The 21,492-nt window shown below is 38.3% G+C and overlaps 1 protein-coding gene across 6 annotated transcripts in view; it reads left to right on the forward strand.

Annotated features, from left to right (window-relative positions):
• MCTP2 (multiple C2 and transmembrane domain containing 2) overlaps positions 1-21,492 on the forward strand; it is a 262,809-nt gene that overhangs the window by 120,690 nt on the left and 120,627 nt on the right. For all 6 annotated transcript variants that reach the window (XM_055364239.2, XM_063698858.1, XM_055364238.2 and 3 more), the window contains exons 9-12: positions 4,950-5,114; positions 7,292-7,422; positions 16,412-16,598; positions 18,895-18,988. In XM_055364239.2, the coding sequence (XP_055220214.2) occupies positions 4,950-5,114; positions 7,292-7,422; positions 16,412-16,598; positions 18,895-18,988 (577 nt within the window). The remainder of the gene's footprint in view (positions 1-4,949; positions 5,115-7,291; positions 7,423-16,411; positions 16,599-18,894; positions 18,989-21,492) is intronic.

Genomic DNA, 21,492 nt, shown 5'->3' on the forward strand with positions numbered 1-21,492 from the left:
CTCATGCAAGGATTTCTGTGTAGTTCTAGGAGAATTTATGGGTCCAGTATCCTCTTCAGATGATAGAGAGGAGCTGCAGAGAAGAATTTTCCCTGGGAGCCTGTTCCATGGATGTATGGATCTTCTCATGTCATGCAATAAAAGCTGTTGACAAGGAACAGTAGTTTTACATGTTGAAAAAGCTTGAAAGGAATATTTCAGTGAAACATTTTATAGGCTCAATGTTTTCTCTTTAGTTTTCAAAGCAGTGGTCAACATAGTTGGAATCTGACTTTACTACTCATTTTTCTTACGAAGTTGGTTTTTTTAATGCATTTGTTTCCATTGACTACTTACTTTCCCATAATGACTTAGGAAAAACAATTAATGAGAGTCAAAATGGGATTTATTGGCACCACGAGAACACTGATATGTTTATCCTTCTGTCTCTGAGACTATGTATGGAGTACCAGTACATTATTTGGCACCTGGCAGGTGTGCTCTGGTCAGTGCCTTTTCTTACTTCTCTCTTTGTTGGTTGGCTGATTGGTATTGTGTTATATGCAAGAGAGTATTTTGGAGAATTATCCCGTGGGTATTGCTTGGCATCGTCAGTTCTGGAGTGCCACCTAGTTGAATGTAATCTTGCTTTTGATGGCCGTAGGCTGTGGCTCCAGCTCCTGACTTCATGCCCTCCTTTTAGGATTTCTTTCCTCCTGACCTCTCTGCCACTCTTCCTGGCCTGGGACAGATAAGAGGCACCACCTGGCCTCGGACAGATAAGAGGCACCAAGCTGACCTGTCCATCTTTCCTCAGTTTCCTCTGCAGCCATGTCAAGGAAAAGGGATACTGGAATTCACATCACTATCTCCCCAGCATGTCCCCAGGCCCAAAACATCAAATAATGCATGCCACCAAACTGTAGTCCATTTCATGTATTCCAGCAATGAGAGTACATTCCCTGTTTTAGAGTCTAGTCCTAGATCAGAAACTTATGAGGATTCCCTACCTGTTTGAATCCGCTGGGTATAATTGTAGTCCCACCGCGAAGTTTCTCCCCTTCCTGCCTCAGAATGGTCTTGAACGAGAAGTAAATTAGTGTTTTCAAAGCTCTTTTACAGAAGTTAATATGTTTCTAGCTGGCACAGCACACCTTGTTTTCACTATTAATAACTAGCCAGTGTGCCTTAAGTGGAAGTCACCTTTTCTGTTTTAGAAAAATGGGTGGGGATTTGGTGAGGTGGGGGCTGAGAAAGACAGAGCAGATGAATGAATCAACGTAGGAATAGCGAAAGGTCTGATCCTTTGGGAGGAAGGGGAAAAATAACAAAACCCTGATGTACTGTATTGTATCCATTATGTCTGCTGAGAAATGAGGGTCAGGGCCCCGAAACTTTTCACTATCTCTTGGCGTCTGTTTCAGTTCAGGTGGGGTGGCTTTCCCCTGTGATGGGTCATTTCCTTCTCTCCTTTCACATTCCAGGCTGCATTAAGATGACAAATTTCATGTATAGGTTCGGGCACAGGCATGAAAACCTAAGCTATTCAGCTGAGTGAGTGCAGATGAGCTGATTTATTGTGAGGGAAAAAAGGGGTGTTTGAAGAGCACAAAAGACTTTTGCGAGCCCAGCTCTGCAAGAAAGCACACATTAGATGGCCCAGGCCCTACCCTGAACCCCAGACTCCCTGGTCTGAGGCCTCATCAAACCTATCAAGTATGGAAGAGAAATGTTAAAGTAATTAAGAGACGTCTTTAAAGTACACCTCCTCCAGAATGTGTGGATCACAGATGAAACTTTATTTGAGAAATAACCTTATAGTGGTTTGCAGAAATATTTGGGGTGTAATAAGTAGAATAAAGGTCTTGTGTTCTTTTCTATCTGTGAACTCTGCAATAAATACTTCTCCTGCCCTCCCTTTAGGAGGGGGTAGAAAAAATCCTGGACAGCAGAGAGCAAGTCCATCAGATCAAACATGACTGCGTTAAATACTAAAATGTTCAAAGTCCGACTGAGATAGATAAAAGCTTTGATGGAAAGTGGATATTTCCCAGGGACATTACAAGCAATAATCCAGATGTTATGGTGTAATGCAACGAGTGTCCGTGGATAGATCAGGAGCTCCAGCCAAGTTGCGCCTGATACAGTCCTCAGCCTTGCCCTCCCATGCTGTTCCGCCATATGGAACCGATCTCTAGGCCCCCTTAATAACCAGCTTTGGATTCCATTTTCACAGAGCTCATAGAGCTAAGTGGAGCTGTTTTAAGGACAAGTTAGATAGAAGCCTTTCCAAGATAAACATCCAATTTGAAATTAGGACATACCAAGCCGCAAAATTATTTTAGGGCATATTTCATGGAAGTGCTGCCATTTTTCTTAAGCAATTGCTAGACTGTAGGATGCCCTTTGATCCTTTGTGGACATTACTCCCTTTTTTATAAAAAGGATTTTGAAATAGATGCAGTGTTTAGGGAGGAATATATCTGTCGGAACTTTGAAGCATGGCCGTGGGACAGGTCATGCTTTAGCTTGTTGGTTGGCAAGTCAAACTTTAAGAAGAAAAAAAGCAAAAGGAGGAATTGCAGCAGGATATATGAATCAAAATCTCATTTTTGTTTTAAAGGTAGAAGTTTTTAGCCCATGTACCTAATAAGCTAGAAAATGTATTCAGTATATCGATATCTATATAAACATCTATAGATATATGTGCATATATGCAGATACATCTATTTATATATTGTGATGGTGTGTGTTTATGACCAATACAAAAATCACTTAATTTTAACTGTTTCATAAACCTTTATTGAGTATATCTGGAATATATTATTTTTATATATAATAACAATAATAATAATGATCATATATTATTCCGGATGGAACATATTCAATAATAAAGGTTTATGAAATAGTTAAAATCTTCCTATACATATATTCCCATATATATATATATATATATATATGAAGTAAGAAGGAATTACTTATGTTCACCAGAGAAGAGGATAGTTCTTTCTTTTTAAAATTCTTTCCTCATTTGCCCCTTCTGTTCTATCTCAGCACCTGCAGAACCTATGTGTGTGTGCGTGTCTGTGTGTTTTAAGAGAAAAGTCATATGGATATTGATATGGTTAGACTTTGTGTCCCCACCCAAATCTCATCTTGACTTGTAATCCCCATAATCCCCACTTGTCAAGGGAAAGACCAGGTGGAAGTAACTGAATTATGGGGGTGGTTTTCCCCATGGTGTTCTCATGATAGATTCTCATGAGTTCTCTTGAGATCTGATGGCTTTATAAGGGGATCTTTCCACTTCACTCGGCACTTCTCCTTCCTGCCGCCTTGTGAAGAAGGTGCCTTGCTTCCCCTTCACCTTCCACTGTGATTAAGTTTCCTGAGGCCTCCCCAGCCACGCTGCACTGAGTCAATTAAACCTCTTTCCTTTATAAATTACCCACCAGGCAGTTCTTTATAGCAGTGTGATAATGGAGTAATACAGATAGGAAGTTTGGGAATATGTGTTTTCTTGAATGTATTTTGTTTAAGATTGTCATAAATGATCAAAATACCTAGTGTGGCATTGTTGCGTCATTTATTAAGAGTGGTGGAGTGGCCTGGGTTCGATGAGGTAAGCTGGGCTATAATGACTATGATACTGACATACCATTTGTTGTGATAAATTGTGACTAACTGGTGTCCGAGCAAATTGGTGTCTAAATGATCTGGAAGATATAGCGAGCGATGACAGGAATGAATATATAGTGTTAGAAATTCATTGCTCGACGATGATGCTCAGCACCATTTACATTCTTCAGCCCATTTATTTCTCCTTCAATAAAGAAGCCTATGCTTGTGTTATTTCACTTATTGAACGGACAACGTAAATGAACTCTGCTAACTAAATGCAGCGTGTGGATCATGTGGGGATCCCGACTCAGACAAACTAGCCATAAAAAGGCATGGTTGAGACCATCAGGGAAATGTGAATATGCACTGTGTATTTAATATGCTAGACAACTTATGGTTAACGCCATTGAGTGTGATCATAGCAGGATTGTTATGTAAAAACAAATATGGATTTTGCTTTAAGATATTTCAACCAGAAAGGAATGAAGGCATAGGTAAAATAAGATTTGCCAGACAGTGAATCTGGTAATTAAGTACACGGAGATTTATTATACTCTTCTCTTTACCTTTGTGTATGTTTGAAAATTTACATAGTGGAAATTAAAAAATGAAGTGTGACTACTCTATTTACAACTTATAACAGGACATTTGCCTTTTTCCTCCAAGGTATGTATGAGTGTGAGTAATATAATTTAGCAAAGGAAATAAGAGTTAAGTTATTGAACCCCTCCTGGGTCCCAGGTGCAGTGAGATGTGCTTTATACGCCCCCTTCCCTCCCACCCCCACCCCAGGTCTGCAAAGCTCATTTGGCCAGCTAGGCCACTGGAGGCTCTATTTGGACTAGTGAATCTTACATGGTATAGGGCTTTTGGTAGTACCCCAAGGAATAAAGAGAAGTGGAGACAGATTCAAAGGTGAAGGATAAATTCAAAGTCATTATTTCTGAATGCCCAGAGATATTTTGCTTCCTTGCAAAGCAATGCCTTGTTCTGGTATAATATCTCTGTTGCCCAGAATGTCTTTCTTCCTCTCACACTATTAAAATAGCTAAAGGCCCAGTTGAAGGAGTCCCACCAAAGAGCGCATCTGGGTGGGAGTACCGGCCAGTGCCAAGTCAAAGTGTTGCATATACTCATCCTTCACTATATTATTACCACTCCAAAGCTTGAGAAGGAAGTCACATAACTGTGACAGCAGGTTTGCAAAACCAATGAAAATAACAGTTTTCCCCAGGCAGGGAGGAATTTTTTTTATAATTAAATACTGAAAGTTGGAATTCCTATGATCATCAAAGTCACTCTCAGGAATTAGAAGCAAGTTTATATGTCATCTTTATTTTTTGCTTTAGTCCTCTTTGATACGCAACCTACGGCTCTCTGAGTCCTTGAAAAAGAACCAACTCTGGAACGGGATTATAAGTATAACTTTGTTGGAAGGGAAGAATGTCTCAGGAGGAAGCATGACAGAGATGTTTGTCCAGTTAAAACTGGGAGATCAGAGGTATAAAAGTAAGGTAAGTTCCATCTTTTCCATAAGGAGAACAGTATCTTTAAAATAAAAAAAAAATTAAAAATTGTTTCCCACTTTAAATTTTACAAAAGTAGAAGTAATTTATGTTCAGCCCTCCTAACTATATTAAAGAGCAGAAAACAAAATAATTGTATAGATGCAGTCAATTAATGTGGGTATTGTTTTAATTGCTTAGTACAGTTTAATTTAGTAACTCAGAGCTAGAGAAACCTTATTAAGTCATAGATTTGAATGTGTGACTTATTTTCAATTTGAAAATAAGCAAACTATGTTTCATAGAATGTGGGAAAAGGATAAGTAAAAGTTTTCAAAATGCTACAAAAATAGAATAGCATAATACGTGATATTTGGGTTAAATTATGTGAGATAATTAAAAATATTTGCTTTCTCTTGCTTGCTAGTCTTCACGCCAAAAATAGTATCTAGTGCTGCTGTTTTTTGCTGGGATTAAAAATAATAAACTATCCAAAGTATGAAAAGTGATTTATTTTAAACAAACATAATGACATTTTAACTGTCTTTAAAAATAATTCATCTTATTCTGCTGATCCAAATTCCATTTAATTTTTAATCTTAGTAATTTGGTGTGGATTTTATTTCAAAAACTATAGTCCCTAAAGCATGATAATTAATTAGTTTTACATAACTGTCAGACAGGAATATTTCCTATGTTTTATGGATTGAAGGAGCTCTGGGGTACTTGAAACTTAAATCACTTGCCAAAAGCCACACAGGAAAAAAAAAATCAGTGGACGATTTTGAAAATATAACCGAGGATATTTCTAGCATCGGGGACGCAGCAGATACAGACAAGTTGGAAAACGATTTAGGGAGGCAAGAGGTTGTGCGCACTGCACAATTTTCAGTACAGAATCAAATATTACATGTCATTTACTCTAGCACAAAGTAGAGAATTTGAAGCTCATGTTGAAGAATAGTTTATAAAAAATGTGAAAATTGAGGGCGTTTTAAGACAGAAGTATGCAGATAATTATTTTAACCAGGTAATTTCAGGCTTTGCCTCACAGTGAGGGTATCCAGGATAACCATATCTCTCTACTAAGATTCCTTTAGCTTGCCAGGGTCAGGCTAAGGATTTATGGAAAAATTATTCATCACTAAGCACACTTAGCCATTTGGACTAAGGTGAAGTGTAGAATTATTTCAGTATCTGCTACATTCACCCTTGGGGAATACGGCATTTAATTTGTGGTCTAACAGGGCTTTTCTTGTTTTTTTTTTTTTTTTTTTTCCACCCTGATTTCTAAATTCTGCGATCCAATATATTAAGCCTGATGTGAAAAACAGCTGAAATGATTTTACATGGCATTGGCTACAGCCGAGGTCTGAGTTCTCTATGTTTTTCTAATGCAAGAATAGTTGGTACGGGGATTTAATACCTGACACTGCACCCCTAGAGCCTAATACTCTGGGACCAACATTCTTGCTCACTTTGTATTCACATATTTAGTCTCTATATAAAGGAAACAAAAATGAAAATCCTGCCAATAAACCAAACGTAGAAGCAGTTTGAATCACTTTTGTAGAACACGGAAACACTTGTGGAGTTTTCAAGTCACTCTCGTTAATTTTTAGGTTTGGCTGCAGTGGAATTTCCTAGTCTTTCTCCAATCCTAGTAACTGGATTCACTAGCTTTGGATTTAAAAATAGGTAGCAATATACAAGTCGTGGGTTTCTCATTTAATGCAGCTGACAGATATTAATTAAGACCCTAAACTGTTAATTTATATAGTTAGTAAGCTAGCATTGAATGGATATGCCAACAAAACTGTTACTCGCGTTCAATTAAGCAATTAGTGTGATGTCCTATAAGAGAGACAATTGTAAGATGTCTGTTGATATATGTCCACTGTGTATGTGTGTGTATATATAATTTATGGTTTCTTGTGAGGTAACAGTACTCTTTGTAACTTGGTGGATAAATTATTGCATCTGGGGGGCAGCTAAGATAGTAGTAATGTTTTGCCAGTTCTTGAACCCACCAGGTCCCTTTCATTCTAAAAAAAGAAGGTTACCTTTAGAAGGGGTGAGGTCCATCATCTTGACCCCCTGCAGTTTAATGATGAAATTAATGTGTAGCTTCTATAGCAATGAATAACATTTTAAGAAAATAAATATTATAACTGCATGTTTTCTAGACACTGTGTAAGAGTGCAAATCCGCAGTGGCAGGAACAGTTTGACTTTCACTACTTCTCTGACAGGATGGGCATTTTGGACATTGAAGTGTGGGGAAAGGACAACAAAAAGCATGAGGAACGTCTGGGCACGTGAGTCCCCTCTGCTTTCCAGTGGCGGGAGCATGTTTCTGCATGGGGCTGGTTCTGAGAGGTGATCTTTATCTGTTAGGGCTGAGGGAACTACCTTGCATCCCCCACCCCAGAGTGCCATCAGTGAGCTGGATGGCCAGTCCTAACTTGGGGAAAGTTTGCTTTTCATTTTTGTTTGTTTAATTGGGAAATGGCATTCAGTATTGATTAAAATAGTGCGTGTAAGGAATTATCTAAATAAAGTTAAGCTGCCATCTCAGACTATTCAAAACATTTTATATAAATTTCCAATATACGCTATAATTTTGGTTTTGCTACCTAGCGAAATGTTATATAATTTAGTAAAGGTCTAAGGCCAGGTGTTGCCATGATGGAAGCATTTCGCTGTCCTTGATGTACTTTATAGTACACCAAGGAATGGAGTTTGAGGCCAAATCTATTTTATTTTATTTCTTTACTTTTGGACCCTCTCAACTGAGACACTCACATGTGTAATGAACAATAATATCAATATTATTGCTTCTTCCTAGGGTTGTAGTGAAAAATACAATGAAATGAGGCAGCATAGGTGCTGTAACCCGCGTACAGTAAGCAAAAAGGAGATGCTGGCAGAAGCAGAGATCATCTCTGAGCTTCAGAAAAGCCCTTTGAGTTACTGGTATCATGCTCATTCTATAGATGATGAAATGGAGCTTCAGAAATTTACACATTACTTGGCCTTGGACTTAGTCATGAGCTCCAGAGTCAGGATTTTGTGTTTTCAAATACCAAGTAGTTTTCTCCATCAAATCACTTGCCTTGTGTTCATTCTGTATACGTATTATTTGTACGCAGATCTTAAATTTAAACACAGATGTTGAAAGGGATCCCAACCACTACGGGGTGTCTTTTTCGAAGCTGGATCTTGGGTTCAGGGAGATGCCTTAAGGTCACCCCTTGAGGAACGGGAGGGCCTCCTTGCACCTCTCCTCTGTGGCCAAAGCATCTCAGCTTTTGCCTGTGCTCTGTATTGGGATTCCATTTGAAGAAAGGGTTTTGTTGCTGAAAACTAAAGATTGAAAACCACTTTTCTAGTAAAAACCCCTTCATTTTACAGACAAGGAAATGCAGACGCCCAAGGAGGTGAAATTTTTTTTCATCAGTAAGGTGTTTAGAGGCATAAACAGATTGAGACCCAGCTAACCCAATACCTGTGCAGGGCTTTTTCTCAGTAAAATGCTTAGCACAGTGTTTGACTGCTTGTTGTCATTGCCTCATCCCACCTCAGAATCCTGAGATAGATGCGTGAGGAGTTCAGTACCTGTGGAATGTTGCTCCGGTGTCTCTCAATATGGGTACCCTGTTGCATGGGACTGTCTGGCATGTTGCAGGATGTTTAGCAAACCTGGCTCTCACCTGCCTGATACCAGTAACTTTCCTTGATTATTGTGTGGAAAACACACAAGCATATGTGTGCACACACATGCACACACAGCATCCCTTTTTTTCATCACACGTGTCCAAACGCCCCTAGGGGACCAGCACTGCCCCCACTTGAGACCTCTCACCTCACCCTCCACATCTCTGGTTGCATTACTTTGCACCATCTGCACATCCCCAATTCTATGCTTGTCTGTTAGATTGCAATCATTTCTTCCCTGGCCGTCTCCCAGCCAGGTTTGCATTTAGGAGAAAACCCACTTCCTCTGGTCCTGTGGTCCAGTCTTCTACAGACATGGCCTGTCGGATGACTTCTGTGACCTTGTCTCTCACTTCTCCACACATACAGGGTAACTGAGATAGCTCAGGCTCAGGTACTTCTCAGTGTGTCTGACATTGTCACTGCTGTGATATACCAGGACCCTGCCAATACGGATGGTAGTAGGATTTGAAATTTTGTGCTAGCCGAAAGAGCAAAGATTAATTACGCAAATTCAGAGAACTCTGTGTCCCAAAGTGTTATCTGAACAGTGGGAAAAGGGGCCTCCTGTGATGAATGGCCAGCGTGTTGTTTTAGTAGGTGCAAAGAATAATGCCCCTGCATTTCACAAGTCATTGTGCTGTCATGCTTCCTTCACATAATAGGAAACGCTCTTCCAAATGAGTGTTGGGTTGCTTCGCAGAGACAAAAAAAGTAATTTAAGATGTCTCTTGTAATCCATGTTTTGTCATTTGGGTGTTCATTTATTATTTTAGCTATTTCCTGTTTATAACTGAGACATATACCTGTCTTGGTGGTCATTCTGTTCTTCCTCTTTATGAATTTTAAAGAATTTTTTTTTTTTTTGGTATCCTTTTCCTTTTTCCTCTCCTGTAGTACAAAAGATAACAAAAGTATCTCTTGGGAGCTGGTGCTACTGCTTTACCCTGCCTCGAGCTTGCAGGTGGGGGAAATCTACGATAAAATATTGACTGCTTCTCAGACTGAAAGATTGTGCTAGCATATGTACATCACTGACATGCTACTTATGGTTCCTTCTTCCTGGCTATTGTTTAAATATTTCAAGTTTTTTTTTTTTTTTAACACATTTGCTTTTATTTGTGATCTTCATTCTAAGGCCTAGCTATTTTCCAACTGTTGGGAAAAACCTTTTTGCATCAGGAGGCTCTCTACTGGTGCAAATGTATCGTAACTCTCCTCTCCAAAGCCTGTCTCATGCTTTGTTTTTGGATAAAACCTTGATATTCATAATTGAACATTACAGTTAAAAATCTAGATGGACTCTCTGGGGAAATTCTCTTCAGGGAAGCTGTGTAGGCAGTTCAGTGGGAGGGAAGGAACATCAGCTCTGGGGTCACACATCCTGAGCTTGCTGATAATCACACTGTCTGCTAATTGTGGGACTTGGACAGTGATTCCCTGTGGAGTCTGGCTCTGTATCTGTATAATGGGCTCACTCGCCAACTGGCAGGGTCATCATGGCTAACAGTAACAACATCTACTTGACACTGTTTATTCCCTTGCACACTCTGATGGTAGGTATTACTTATTATTAATTTTGAGATTTTTCTGCATGTAAACTGTAGGTCCTCACACCTTGGCAACTCAAATTATGCAATTTAAGAAAATAAGATATGACTAGTAAAATTCAATGTATTTTTTTCCTCCAAAACAGCATAGAATTTTTTGATATTTTTTGGTAAGAGTGGGCAGTGACCATCGTCAAGGACATGGAAGGAGGGGCATCCATTGATGGAAGGATTGGGCAGTGTAGGTCAGCCTGAACAATACTGAAGTTTTATAACCATGTATGATAAGGCTGGGGTAGTGGTTGCTTATGTGTAGAGAAATTACATTGGCATGGGTAGGTTGTTAGCTTGGTGATGGTTAAAACATGGACCTGCCCCGTAGGCCCCTCCTCCAGGCTCTCGTGAGTCATGTGGAACTTGCTGACTTCCCCTTTTTCCATAGTCCACCTACCTGCAGATTCCCCCTGAGCCACAAGTAACTCCTAAAAACACTGGGGTTGGTGAGATGAAGGTGCTTGGGTAAGATCAATCATCGCCTGAAACTGTGTTGCCTACCGACTCCAGTGTTTGTTCATGGGCAAAACAAGCAAAAAAGCCTCTGATCTTAGATAGAAACAGTGAGCTTTTAGGGAAGAGTAAGACATAAAGCTAAGTTTAACCGGCTCCAACTTTTAAACATAATGTCAAGAGTATGAATATAGAGTAATATAGATTATTCCATTTTGAGCCATTTCAAAGTAATCATACCAATTTCTTAAAGTATATTTTATATTTCAAGGGGATTCTACAGATTAACTCATTATAGAATTTTCTAGACTTAATTTAGTTTGGAAAGGTTGAGAATGGGAACCCACAAGGCCATTTGGACTAGCCTGCCTCAGAGTCCCTCCTCAGTCCCAGATGGTGCTGTATAAAGCGGCTCTGACATTCTACCAGTTTATTAGCGGCTCTGAGGCAGTGAAAAATCTGGGCTGGAGTATTTCTCTGGACAAATTGCACCCCATGTCGTTGATCTGCTTTTACAGCCAGGCTTGACACATTCACCATTTTCCTCCTGTTCCCTGGCTTCCTTAGCCTCTGAGATTTACAGCTTTTAAAACTCTAGCACTCTTTTCTGCCCCTTGCCTTTGAGTTAAAAGCTGACCAGTCTGTAATATAAAACATAGAATTATGGTAATGAATAAGAGGTTAAAAGCTATCATGGCAAGTAAAACTTGAGCAGGTTTGTCTGACTGATATGGTAAAATTATGTGTTGAATTAAAACATTAAAACGCCGTGGGATTAATGCAGAAAGACAAGAATGGGAGGTCAGAAACAATGCTAAATCAGCACATGAACTGCCTGTGGGCTAGAGAGGGTGGCTTTAATATATGCCTTTTGCAGGAAAGGGAAAAAAAAGTAATTTAGTCTGTTTTCTTCAGGTGAGTAGAACAATGGCATTTTAAATCTAAGAGGCACCTAGTAAATACATTTATTTCAATTCCTTTCCTACATAGGGGAAGAAACAGAGGCTGCAAAAGATTTAGTTAGTTCAAGAAAAAACACTATAATTTGGAGTTTTTGACTTTATGAGTTTTGTTACGGCGCTGACATTCATTCTTTTGTGCATTCAGTGTATTCAGATCTTCAAATCTAGAGCACATTGTATGCTGGGCAGAAGGCACAGTACTTGAGGATTCAGTGGACAGTGATACAGAAAAGGCTGCTGTCCTTGGGCACTGATGAGTCTCGGGCTACTACAAGTAAGCAGGCAGTGGCAGTAGGTGGAATGAGGGCTGCAGGTCCTGGCATCATGGATACCAGTTTGGGCTTAGAATGGAAGAGGAGGCTTCCTTGAAGAACAGCAGTCTAAGCTGAGACTTGTAGGAATAGTGGTAATTAACAAGCAGACAGGAAGAAGAGCTTTCCAGGAAGACAGCAAAACATAGGCAAAGGTCTGGAGAGGAGAGAGAGCACATTCTCTCCGAGAACCTTGATGGAGTGGAAAAATCAGTGGTGTCACATGATAAGGCTAGAGATGAGGGCAGGGGTGAAGGCACAAAGCCGCTGGATTCCATGTCTTGCAGATGAGCTATGGGAGTTCCTTCCTAGACACTAACACAGCAGTGACTTGGCTATTTTGATTTCCATCGTGTAAATCTTGTTGTTGCAGTGGAGCTCCTATTGATTACATTTTTAAAAAGCTGATGTTGGAATAAAAATTTCCTGGTCACCGAAGGGCTCGGTGTGTTGCACCTTCTGAATGACTGTCCAAAGACATTCAGTCCCCTTGTGTGTGAAGTCATGTGATGCCACCGGAACAGACCTAATTGGTTCATGCTCATTAATTGAATTCCTTATATAGATGCCCTGAGTGCGTGTTTTCCATATTGTTTCTATCAGAAGAGAGCAATTTTTATAGGTTTTATTGCTTTATCCATTTTTATTAACTAACAGATCATTGGATATTTTGACCAGCGTTTCTTGAGCTGTCGTGAGTTAAAAAAATTTACATTAAAAAAAAAAGACGTAATTCACCACCACTAAATTACAAGTATTTCTGTAGTTCAGGGGTCAGCAAACCAGGGCTTGTAGGTGAAATCCATGTGGCTGCCCGTTTTTGTAAATAAAGGTTTTTTTTGGGAAAAAACCTTCATTTGTTTACATTGTCTGTTAACTGCTTTTATGGTACAAGGGCTGATTTTAGTAGTTGCTACAGAAAACTTATGGCCCACAAACCAAAAATATTTAATTATTAGCCCCTCACACCTGCCCATAACAGGGAAAGGCTAATCCTGTACCCTACCAATAAGACGTAGCCAAAGAGAGGACAGAAAAGAGCAAGATTTTACTGGTCTTCAGCAGTGACTAGAAAGACATAAGAGCCCAACCAGATTATTTAGTATTTTTTGCAGAGAAGACTCCGTTACACTAATGAAAAAGAAGAAGTCTAGATTCTTCTTTTGAGATTTTTCGTGTTAAAGGTGTCTTTGATTAATGTATTATAGAATGTTTACGTCTTAAAGACTTTAAATTTTAGTCCATTTGTCTTTGAACCTAAGAAAAAAACACAAAAAGCCATTTTGGTCATTTGATATTTCTCTTTTGGGAGGTTGGATGAGTATTATTGTTAACATTATTTGCAATTTGAGGGAAAAAAGCCTTTCTTGTTAAAAAAAATTCTGTTGCTTTTCTGATAATGCAGTACCCTCTTACTAGGTTGGGGTTAATGAAAATAATTCTCCCAGTCTCTGGCTAATGTCCAGAGCTTCTGGTTCTCCTTCAAACTTTATGACAAAACTGGAGCAGTGTGAGCTGGAGTTGAAATAGGTTAAATATGAGGCCTGAAGAAGGTTTTGTATGAAATACATTTTTTCTGTCTCCCGTCTTTCCTCCTCCTTCCAGAATGTGGAAATAAATGGGGACACCAGGTGGGTAGAAGAGTTACAGAATGTTTATAAAAAGTCATCATTAAAGGAGGCCTACTATGGTAGCTTTAAATTAATTCTGAACATACTGGTTCATGTGGTGGGTCAGGACCTCTAAGAGGCTGGGTCATAACCCATGTCCAGAAAGACTAAGTTTTAATTTTGATTGACATGATGCTAATATCATGATGCTAATATATCAGTTTAACTTGTTCCTTCTAGTCACTGAGAAAGTACAAGTAAATATTTGGCTGGATTCACTCATTAGTTATCAAAGACTGTAAAATCCATTAAGCTGCTGCCTAAATCTTCAACCTGTTGCTCATAGGACTCTAATATCTAAACTACAAATGGCTATTTTTCATGAAAGTGTTCATTCTAGTGAAGGGACTGATTTTTTTGTAATAACGTAAGTGTAAAACATTCACAGTAGACAGAAATGAGTGAAAAGCTTGTGAAAATGTGTAATTTTGAGAAGAAACCCAATATTTACTTTGCATTTCGTCTGGTATGTGGTTCAGCTTTTACTTAAAATTGACAAACTGCTCTGTTCCAATAAGTTGAGCACTTAAACAGTCGCTAGGAAAATTTTCACAGTTATTCCAATTATGGTAATACTGCTCACAGCGTTATTAGAGTACTCTAGAATTAATATCAGGTTCATTTTGAATTATCCAAGGAAAATTTTATTAGCGCTTACTTATATATTATTTTTGACCTTCAAACATTATTAGCTGTCAGAGCACTTGTATCTAAATAAATTTTGGCTGCTCAAAGAACCAACAAAACCACCATCCCAAAGGCAGACGTTTAAAGGACAAAAATAAATTGCCATTATTAATGGTATTAAAAAGAACGTGCCATCAATAGGCTATTGTTAATTTGTAACATTGTGATTAGCAGAGAAAATTTCTACAAATTTGTATTATTTACCTTTCCATAAGAAAGAGCTTTACTAAATGAAAGTGTATATAACAGTGTAAAATAATGCTTAGCAAAGTATTCCGAAGTAGAAATATTACTGCAATATTGGTCAAGAATTTGTGGGGACCTACTTTTCTAGAAATAAATGGTTTAAGGCAATAGACATTTCTTTCTTTCCAAGCAAATTTGATTTCCTACTTACATTATGCTTATGAAATAAAAATATTTATTAACCTATTTTTTCGTAGATAGTAATGCAATTTAACTTTAAAAGCTTCCCTATTGATACAGAAAAATCGTTTTGATTCAAATCAGAGGATTATTTAAAAATACTTTTTTTGTAATTTGTCTCCCATAGAAATATTTGATGAATTTATTACATGCAAAAGCTCTAATGGCCACTCCCACCTGTAATTGGGGTCACTTTTGGTAAATAGGAAATAAATGCCCACTTAAGTTAATTATATGGACACATATTGGTATGTAAAATATTTTAAAATCTTGTAATAAAGTCTAGTAGAGTCTTTTAATGTCATATTTATTTGGAAAAGTGATTGCTAGCTTTCTCTTAAATTTCTTAAAGTGGAAGTTTTCATCCACATAGCCATGTGGCTCAAAATTGCCATTGCTTTATATCGTATGTAAGTTAACCTATTTGTAATTAACTGCAAATGTACAAAGTCCATTGACAGCTTAGGGTAAGAATCTATCCTTATTGTTCATTCTGGGGAGCAGTGCTTCCATCCTTTTCTGAAGTCTTGAATATTCATCTTATTCTATAATTACGGAGGGTAAAGGAGAATGTAAAAAAAAAAAAAATGATGTCTGGGAATATCATGCCCCACTTTACTCAACCCCACCTACTTCACTCACCTGCATACATAAACAGAGCAGGTGTGGTCCAGGCAAACCCAGAGTTGTCAGTGTTAAGGCAAATAAATGGCTTAGCACCTCAGTCCCCCTTTTTGGTGTTTGCTTCTGTATTTAAATGTGTTTGAGGTTTTCAACATCCCCAGAACATTGGCTGTTAAGAGGCGGAAAACATGCAATTTATAGCAGATGGGTACAGCCTTTCCTGGCAGAGCTGCTGAAATGGGATCAATCAACAGCACTTCATGCTCCATTTGTCCAAAAGAAACCCACCTGGGGAAACCCTGTGGCACTGTGCCTATTAGGAAAACACCTTAACGTGTTTTTTAAAATAAAAATTCGCCAGTTGGCATTAATCAGGAAGAAAACGGTTTCTCCGTTAATGCTCTCCCACTTGCCTTTCTCTTGTCTCTTTTTTTTTTCCTTCATGTTTTGAACCATGATCCTTTATTCTCTTTACTCATAAAAGGCACAGCCCACGGAAGCCGTACAGCATGCTTACTCATAAGGCTTAAACTTTCAAACTTTTTCTTTCTAATTTTTGATCTTATCTTTCTACAGACCTTATTTGGCAAAGATCCACTCCTCTCTTTTCATTTTCCATCTGCCGATGCTGCCTTCTTTTTGATTTTCTGGACCTCTTCCTCTCCTTAATTTTAGAGTGTGTTAGGCTGGGAGTGAGCATTATGAATTAGGGCAACCTTCGCTGCTCAATAAACCTAAGACCAGACAGAGTGAGTTTTGGGGGACGATGAAATCAAAGCCAGGTGCTTTGGAGGTACTGCAGTGGCCTTGAATTAATCACTTTTCTCTCTCTTGATTCCTGAAACTTTTCTAGGTGTAAAGTGGATATCTCGGCACTCCCTCTGAAGCAAGCCAACTGCCTGGAGCTGCCACTGGACAGCTGTCTGGGGGCTCTCCTTATGTTGGTCACACTTACACCCTGTGCGGGGGTCTCCGTCTCTGATCTGTGTGTCTGCCCCTTAGCAGACCCCAGCGAAAGAAAGCAGATTACCCAGCGATATGTGAGTGTTTTTCCTTATTGTACACTCCCCCTCCTCCCACCTTCTCTTTTAAAACAAAGTCTTTATTGAAACAAAGTCTCTGAATTGAAAAACTACATCAAAAGAGATCTTTGTCCCAAATTTCATTGTACATCATAAAACAAGACATCAGACTTAGGGGTTAATGCATTAGCGAAAAGGTGACAGTAGAATTAAGAGTTGGTTTTGCTATTTTAAAAGGCAAAAAGAGATTCTGAATTTTTAGCGTTTAGCAAGTCTTTGGGGGATGTTGAAATCCCCAGGGAAGCAGACTCCTGCTTAGGCTGTGTGTGTGTGTAAATAGGACTTTTAATATGAGTTCACAACTAACTTTACCAGCCATTAATGGTTGCAATGTTATGGATACCTTTGCAGAACTTCTTAGGATCAAGTGAGAACCTGCTCATGCCTTGTAAAGCAATAACACTAGCTGGGCATGAAGAACCGCTGTTCTGAACTAGTCTGGATGATAAGAGCAGTGTGTGATTTCCCCCTAAGTAGTTGCAATGAGCTTAACAGTCCACTCAGCATTTTTAAATGAAATGGCTGTGTCCTCTTCATTTATTTTTTGTACTCTGGCTTTCCAGGTGCCTTTATTTGCATTCTGCTTTTATCCTATCTTCTGTATAAATCAATATGTTTATTTTAGTGCCACAGAGGGAAAGCATGTTTTAGGGAAGTGGCATGAAAATGAAGCAAAGATGAATCCCTATTCAATGGCACTATCATTCTCAGCATAAACTTTAGTGTCTCCAGAATCCTTCACTGTGTAGATGTATTGATTAATTGAATAATTCTTTATCTTCGGGAGTACAAGACCTAGCCACATAGCTCATTGTCAATGCAGAGTGCGCATGTGAGGCTGGCATACTGTGAAGAAGGTTTGACACAACTATTAACATTCTCTCTGATTAGGTAAGCAAATGAAAATTTAATGGTGAAGAATAAAACTTTTCCCCAAGCTTTCCAATGGATAAGTTGACAAATTTACCAAATTCATGAGGAGTTTTGTTTGTTTATAAAGTAACATTAGATACCATCATAATGCCTGCTTTGAATAATACTTTAGGATTTGAGGAGTAGTAATCGAAAAGAGGTTTGAAGAGGCTATGGTCAAAATAGAAATAGTGAGTGCTTCTTCAGCTAGCAAGCTAGCCAGCACGTTAGAGGGAACGAATGCTGTTTCAAAGCACAAGTTACAGCCCCCTGGATTTGTTTTTTAAGTTATGAGGACAGATCATCTTTAAAGGCATTTCCACTTCTAAATTGTAAAAGCACTTCATTTCAAATGCGTTCTCTTAGTTTAAAAACTAATTGTTTTGTTTGTTTAGGTTGAAAATATAGAGGAGAAACAACTTTCAAATGTTTTTAGGAATGATGCATATTAAGTTAGGCAAACTATTATTAAGCTTGTGTTATTCTACCTGAAATGCCTAAATAGCAAGTATTTTAATAGCCTTTCGTAAATCCTTGAGGTCTGTTTATCACAGGTTTTTAGCTATCTAATGATGACAGAAATAGCATGTCCAAAGGTTTTGAGGCAGTATCTTTTTCAGTAGGTGTGTTCTGGAGGCAGGAGAAGAGAGTTTATCTGCTGGCCTCTTTCATGCACAATTTCTTAAGGATGCCATGTATATAAACATCCAAATGTTGCTATATGTGCTTAAGAATGAGCAGTAGATATATTCAGACTTTGGCTAGTACAAACTCAAGGCTAAAGTAAATATGAATCTAGGGTGATACTAGATACTTAATCTCTAATTCAATGAGCTAGCTAAAACAGACCAGAAAATTCACTGTTTCTGCCCCAACTCTCTTTAGAGTGGTAATAAGTATCTGTGATGGGTCCAAGTTTAGTCCTCTGGAATCCATAAAGTTTGTACTAACTAGGTCAGAATAATGTTGTGTTTCAGAGTGATTTAAAGTTGCATTAATGAGAAAGAAGGGGGGAAAAAGAGTATCAATGTAATTCTACCCACACATTTTCCTGGTGGGGCATCTATGCTATCACCAGGGGGCGATGTTAAAAGTGGATTATATGTGCTTCTAATTGGTTTATTTTAAAGCTGTAGTTAACTAATTCTCAGTCACTTTTCTTTTAATCTGGCTGCTATAAGTGCCTAACCGTCCTGTTATATAATATATTTTTGGGGATTTTTTTTAAAGATTTCATGAGAAAAAGGAAGATAAATCTAGGATGCACTTCCTATAGGACTTTATGACATTAAGTAGTATATTAAAAAGCTGTTTTCACTTGTATCACCTTTTCAACCCTCAGTGCTTACAGAACTCCCTGAAAGATGTGAAAGACGTCGGCATTCTACAAGTGAAGGTTTTAAAGGCAGCAGATCTCTTAGCGGCAGATTTCTCAGGTACAGGACATTTTCATTTTCTAATTTATCTTTATTTATTTCCTGCTTTGAAACAATCTCCTGGCAAAGCAAAATGCTTAATAAGCAGAAGTATGAATATAACAGTCATGCTCCTTCAAATACAGTCATAGCAAAAAAGAGGCAGACTTGAGCAATTTCTTTCACATAAAGCACCTATTTACACAATTATTTCTTTCAAATGATTTTATGCTGATTCAGTAATATTCAAATCTATTGAGCTTCAAAAATATTTGTGGAGTATGAGTCACAACTTCTTTATTTGTTAAATTAAGTTGTTGGTCAAGCTTTTCTATGTAACCTCAAATGACAGCGATTCGACTTCTCGCCTTTTGCTGCTCTCTGTGCTGAATGGTTCACATGGTTCATAAATCTGAGCTAGAAGTCAGATCTGGCTGGCACCTCATCGTAATAATGACCAGAGCCTAGGCCCTGGGATCACTTTGCAGTTGACATTGTCTTATAGGAAGTTTCTCTTGGTGCTTCTGTAACTTGAACTTTTAGAAAGAGGCCAAAGCAGACATGCTTTGTGCTGAATTATGCTCTCCTGCACGTAGAGTAATCCAGACACGCCAGTGTCTGACAGCGACTCCGCACTCATTGCCAAATTACCCCCTTGTGCTGACTAACAATTTAGCCGCCTACATGACAGATGCTATTTACCAAGTAAATTGATGAATACAAAGAGTATTCTACAGCATGGTTCTATCTATTGATTCAGGATTGCATGGTTTTTAAAAATATATATCTCATATTTTTAGAATGTGGGCTACTCTCTTTCTTCCTTTCAGACAGGAACAATTTCACTATATTCGTACAGCCTCTAAATTTCCGAGACTGAGTTTGAGGAAGTTCAACCATTGGAAAAGAGAACTTTAGTTTTCAGCGCATTATATTACAGAAATTTTAGGAAATATAAACTTAGTTGAAAAAAAAAAAGGTCTCCTCACCCTGCTCAAAAATGAAGCAGTAGAAATGACTACTCTATAAGATGATCCTGACTAGTGAGAAGATCCAAAAATGGTTTTTGGGACAAATAGAAGATACAATTTTTGAGGCTTGTAGGTGAAGTACTCAGATGATTGCTCTTAATATTCACTAGTATTATTGCAAATGTTTGTAATCTCATGTTAATTAAGACATTTTTCTTTTTATATTTTATGAAAGCAGTCAACATTTCACATGTGCCTTTGACATTAGTGGTTCTGTCATCCCTAAAGCACATTTAGAATTGCCTGTGAGTTTTCCAGAGAAAATTATTTTTAATTCCATGTAATTGTTTACATACAGCGCTTTTCGAATGCACAGTTGTTTTTCTCTCAGGAAATGTCTCCAGCCCCAAGAACTCATTTATGCCTTCCAGCATTTAAAAAAATTCTTTCTGTAAGTTGCATATATATATATTTTAATCTCCAGTGACTGATTATAATGCATTAAGAGTATTTTTTGAAGGCTTGTTTACAACAACATCCATATGTGGAAACCCTTTGTTTTTTTTAACCCAAGATGGAGTCCTGCTCTGTCGCCCAGGCTGGAGTGCAATGGTGCCATCTTGGCTCACTGCAACCTCCGCCTACTGGCTTCAAGCAATTCTCCTGCCTCAGCCTCCCCAGTAGCTGAGATTACAGATGCCTGCCACCACACCTGGCTAAGGGAAACGCTTTTGAAAAACTTAATTTATTTAACCTGTTCTATCAAGTAACCTCCATAAAGCCCCCAAAACTAGTTTTTATAAAGATTGTTTTAGGCCAGTGTATCATCTCCAAAGAGTATTTTGACTATTAAAATAGAGTGAATAGGAGAGGATACCTGAAGAAAGAGTCTTTGCAAAGACCCTCTCTATGGAAGAATAATTTTGGGAGAAATGTTTTCATCTTGTTGTTTTATGTTCAAGGTATTCAGTAGATAGTTTTGGAGTGCATGAAGGTAAGTACCAACAAATTCCAATAACGATAGCAGTAGTTAGAAATGAAATAATGCTGTGTGGTTCGACTAAATGCCCTGGTGTTTTACTATATCTGTATTTATGAGAAAATTCTTGCTACAGTGAACTGAGGAAAAGTGACTTGTCATTAGCTAAACATGTGTTTAGACCATAATGATCTTCGTTTTTAGAACTGAGTCTCACAGTCGATGTTTATACATTGTCAGGCTCCTGTGTGAATCCTCCAGAGTGTTGTTCCCACCAAGGCACTGCTTTAGGGCTACAAAGTGGACTTATTCCAGATAGTTGTAATTTAACTTTTCTATGTGAAAAAAGAAATGGATTCACATTACCGTGAGGTAGCAATGAATACCTCTAAGAGGTCAGTGATCGTGGCCTACGGTGGGGATCAGGCATTACTGCTGTTATCATTATTGTTACCAATTCAAAGTATGTAGTAAAAAAATAAAACAGACCGCAACAGTGTCATTGGATCAGGATCAGAAAAGCCACCCATTTTTGTCAGTGCCAGGAACATTTAAGAAATAAGTATTTCTACTCT

This window comes from Gorilla gorilla, chromosome 16 (assembly GCF_029281585.2).
Source record: "Gorilla gorilla gorilla isolate KB3781 chromosome 16, NHGRI_mGorGor1-v2.1_pri, whole genome shotgun sequence".
NCBI lineage: Eukaryota > Metazoa > Chordata > Mammalia > Primates > Hominidae > Gorilla > Gorilla gorilla.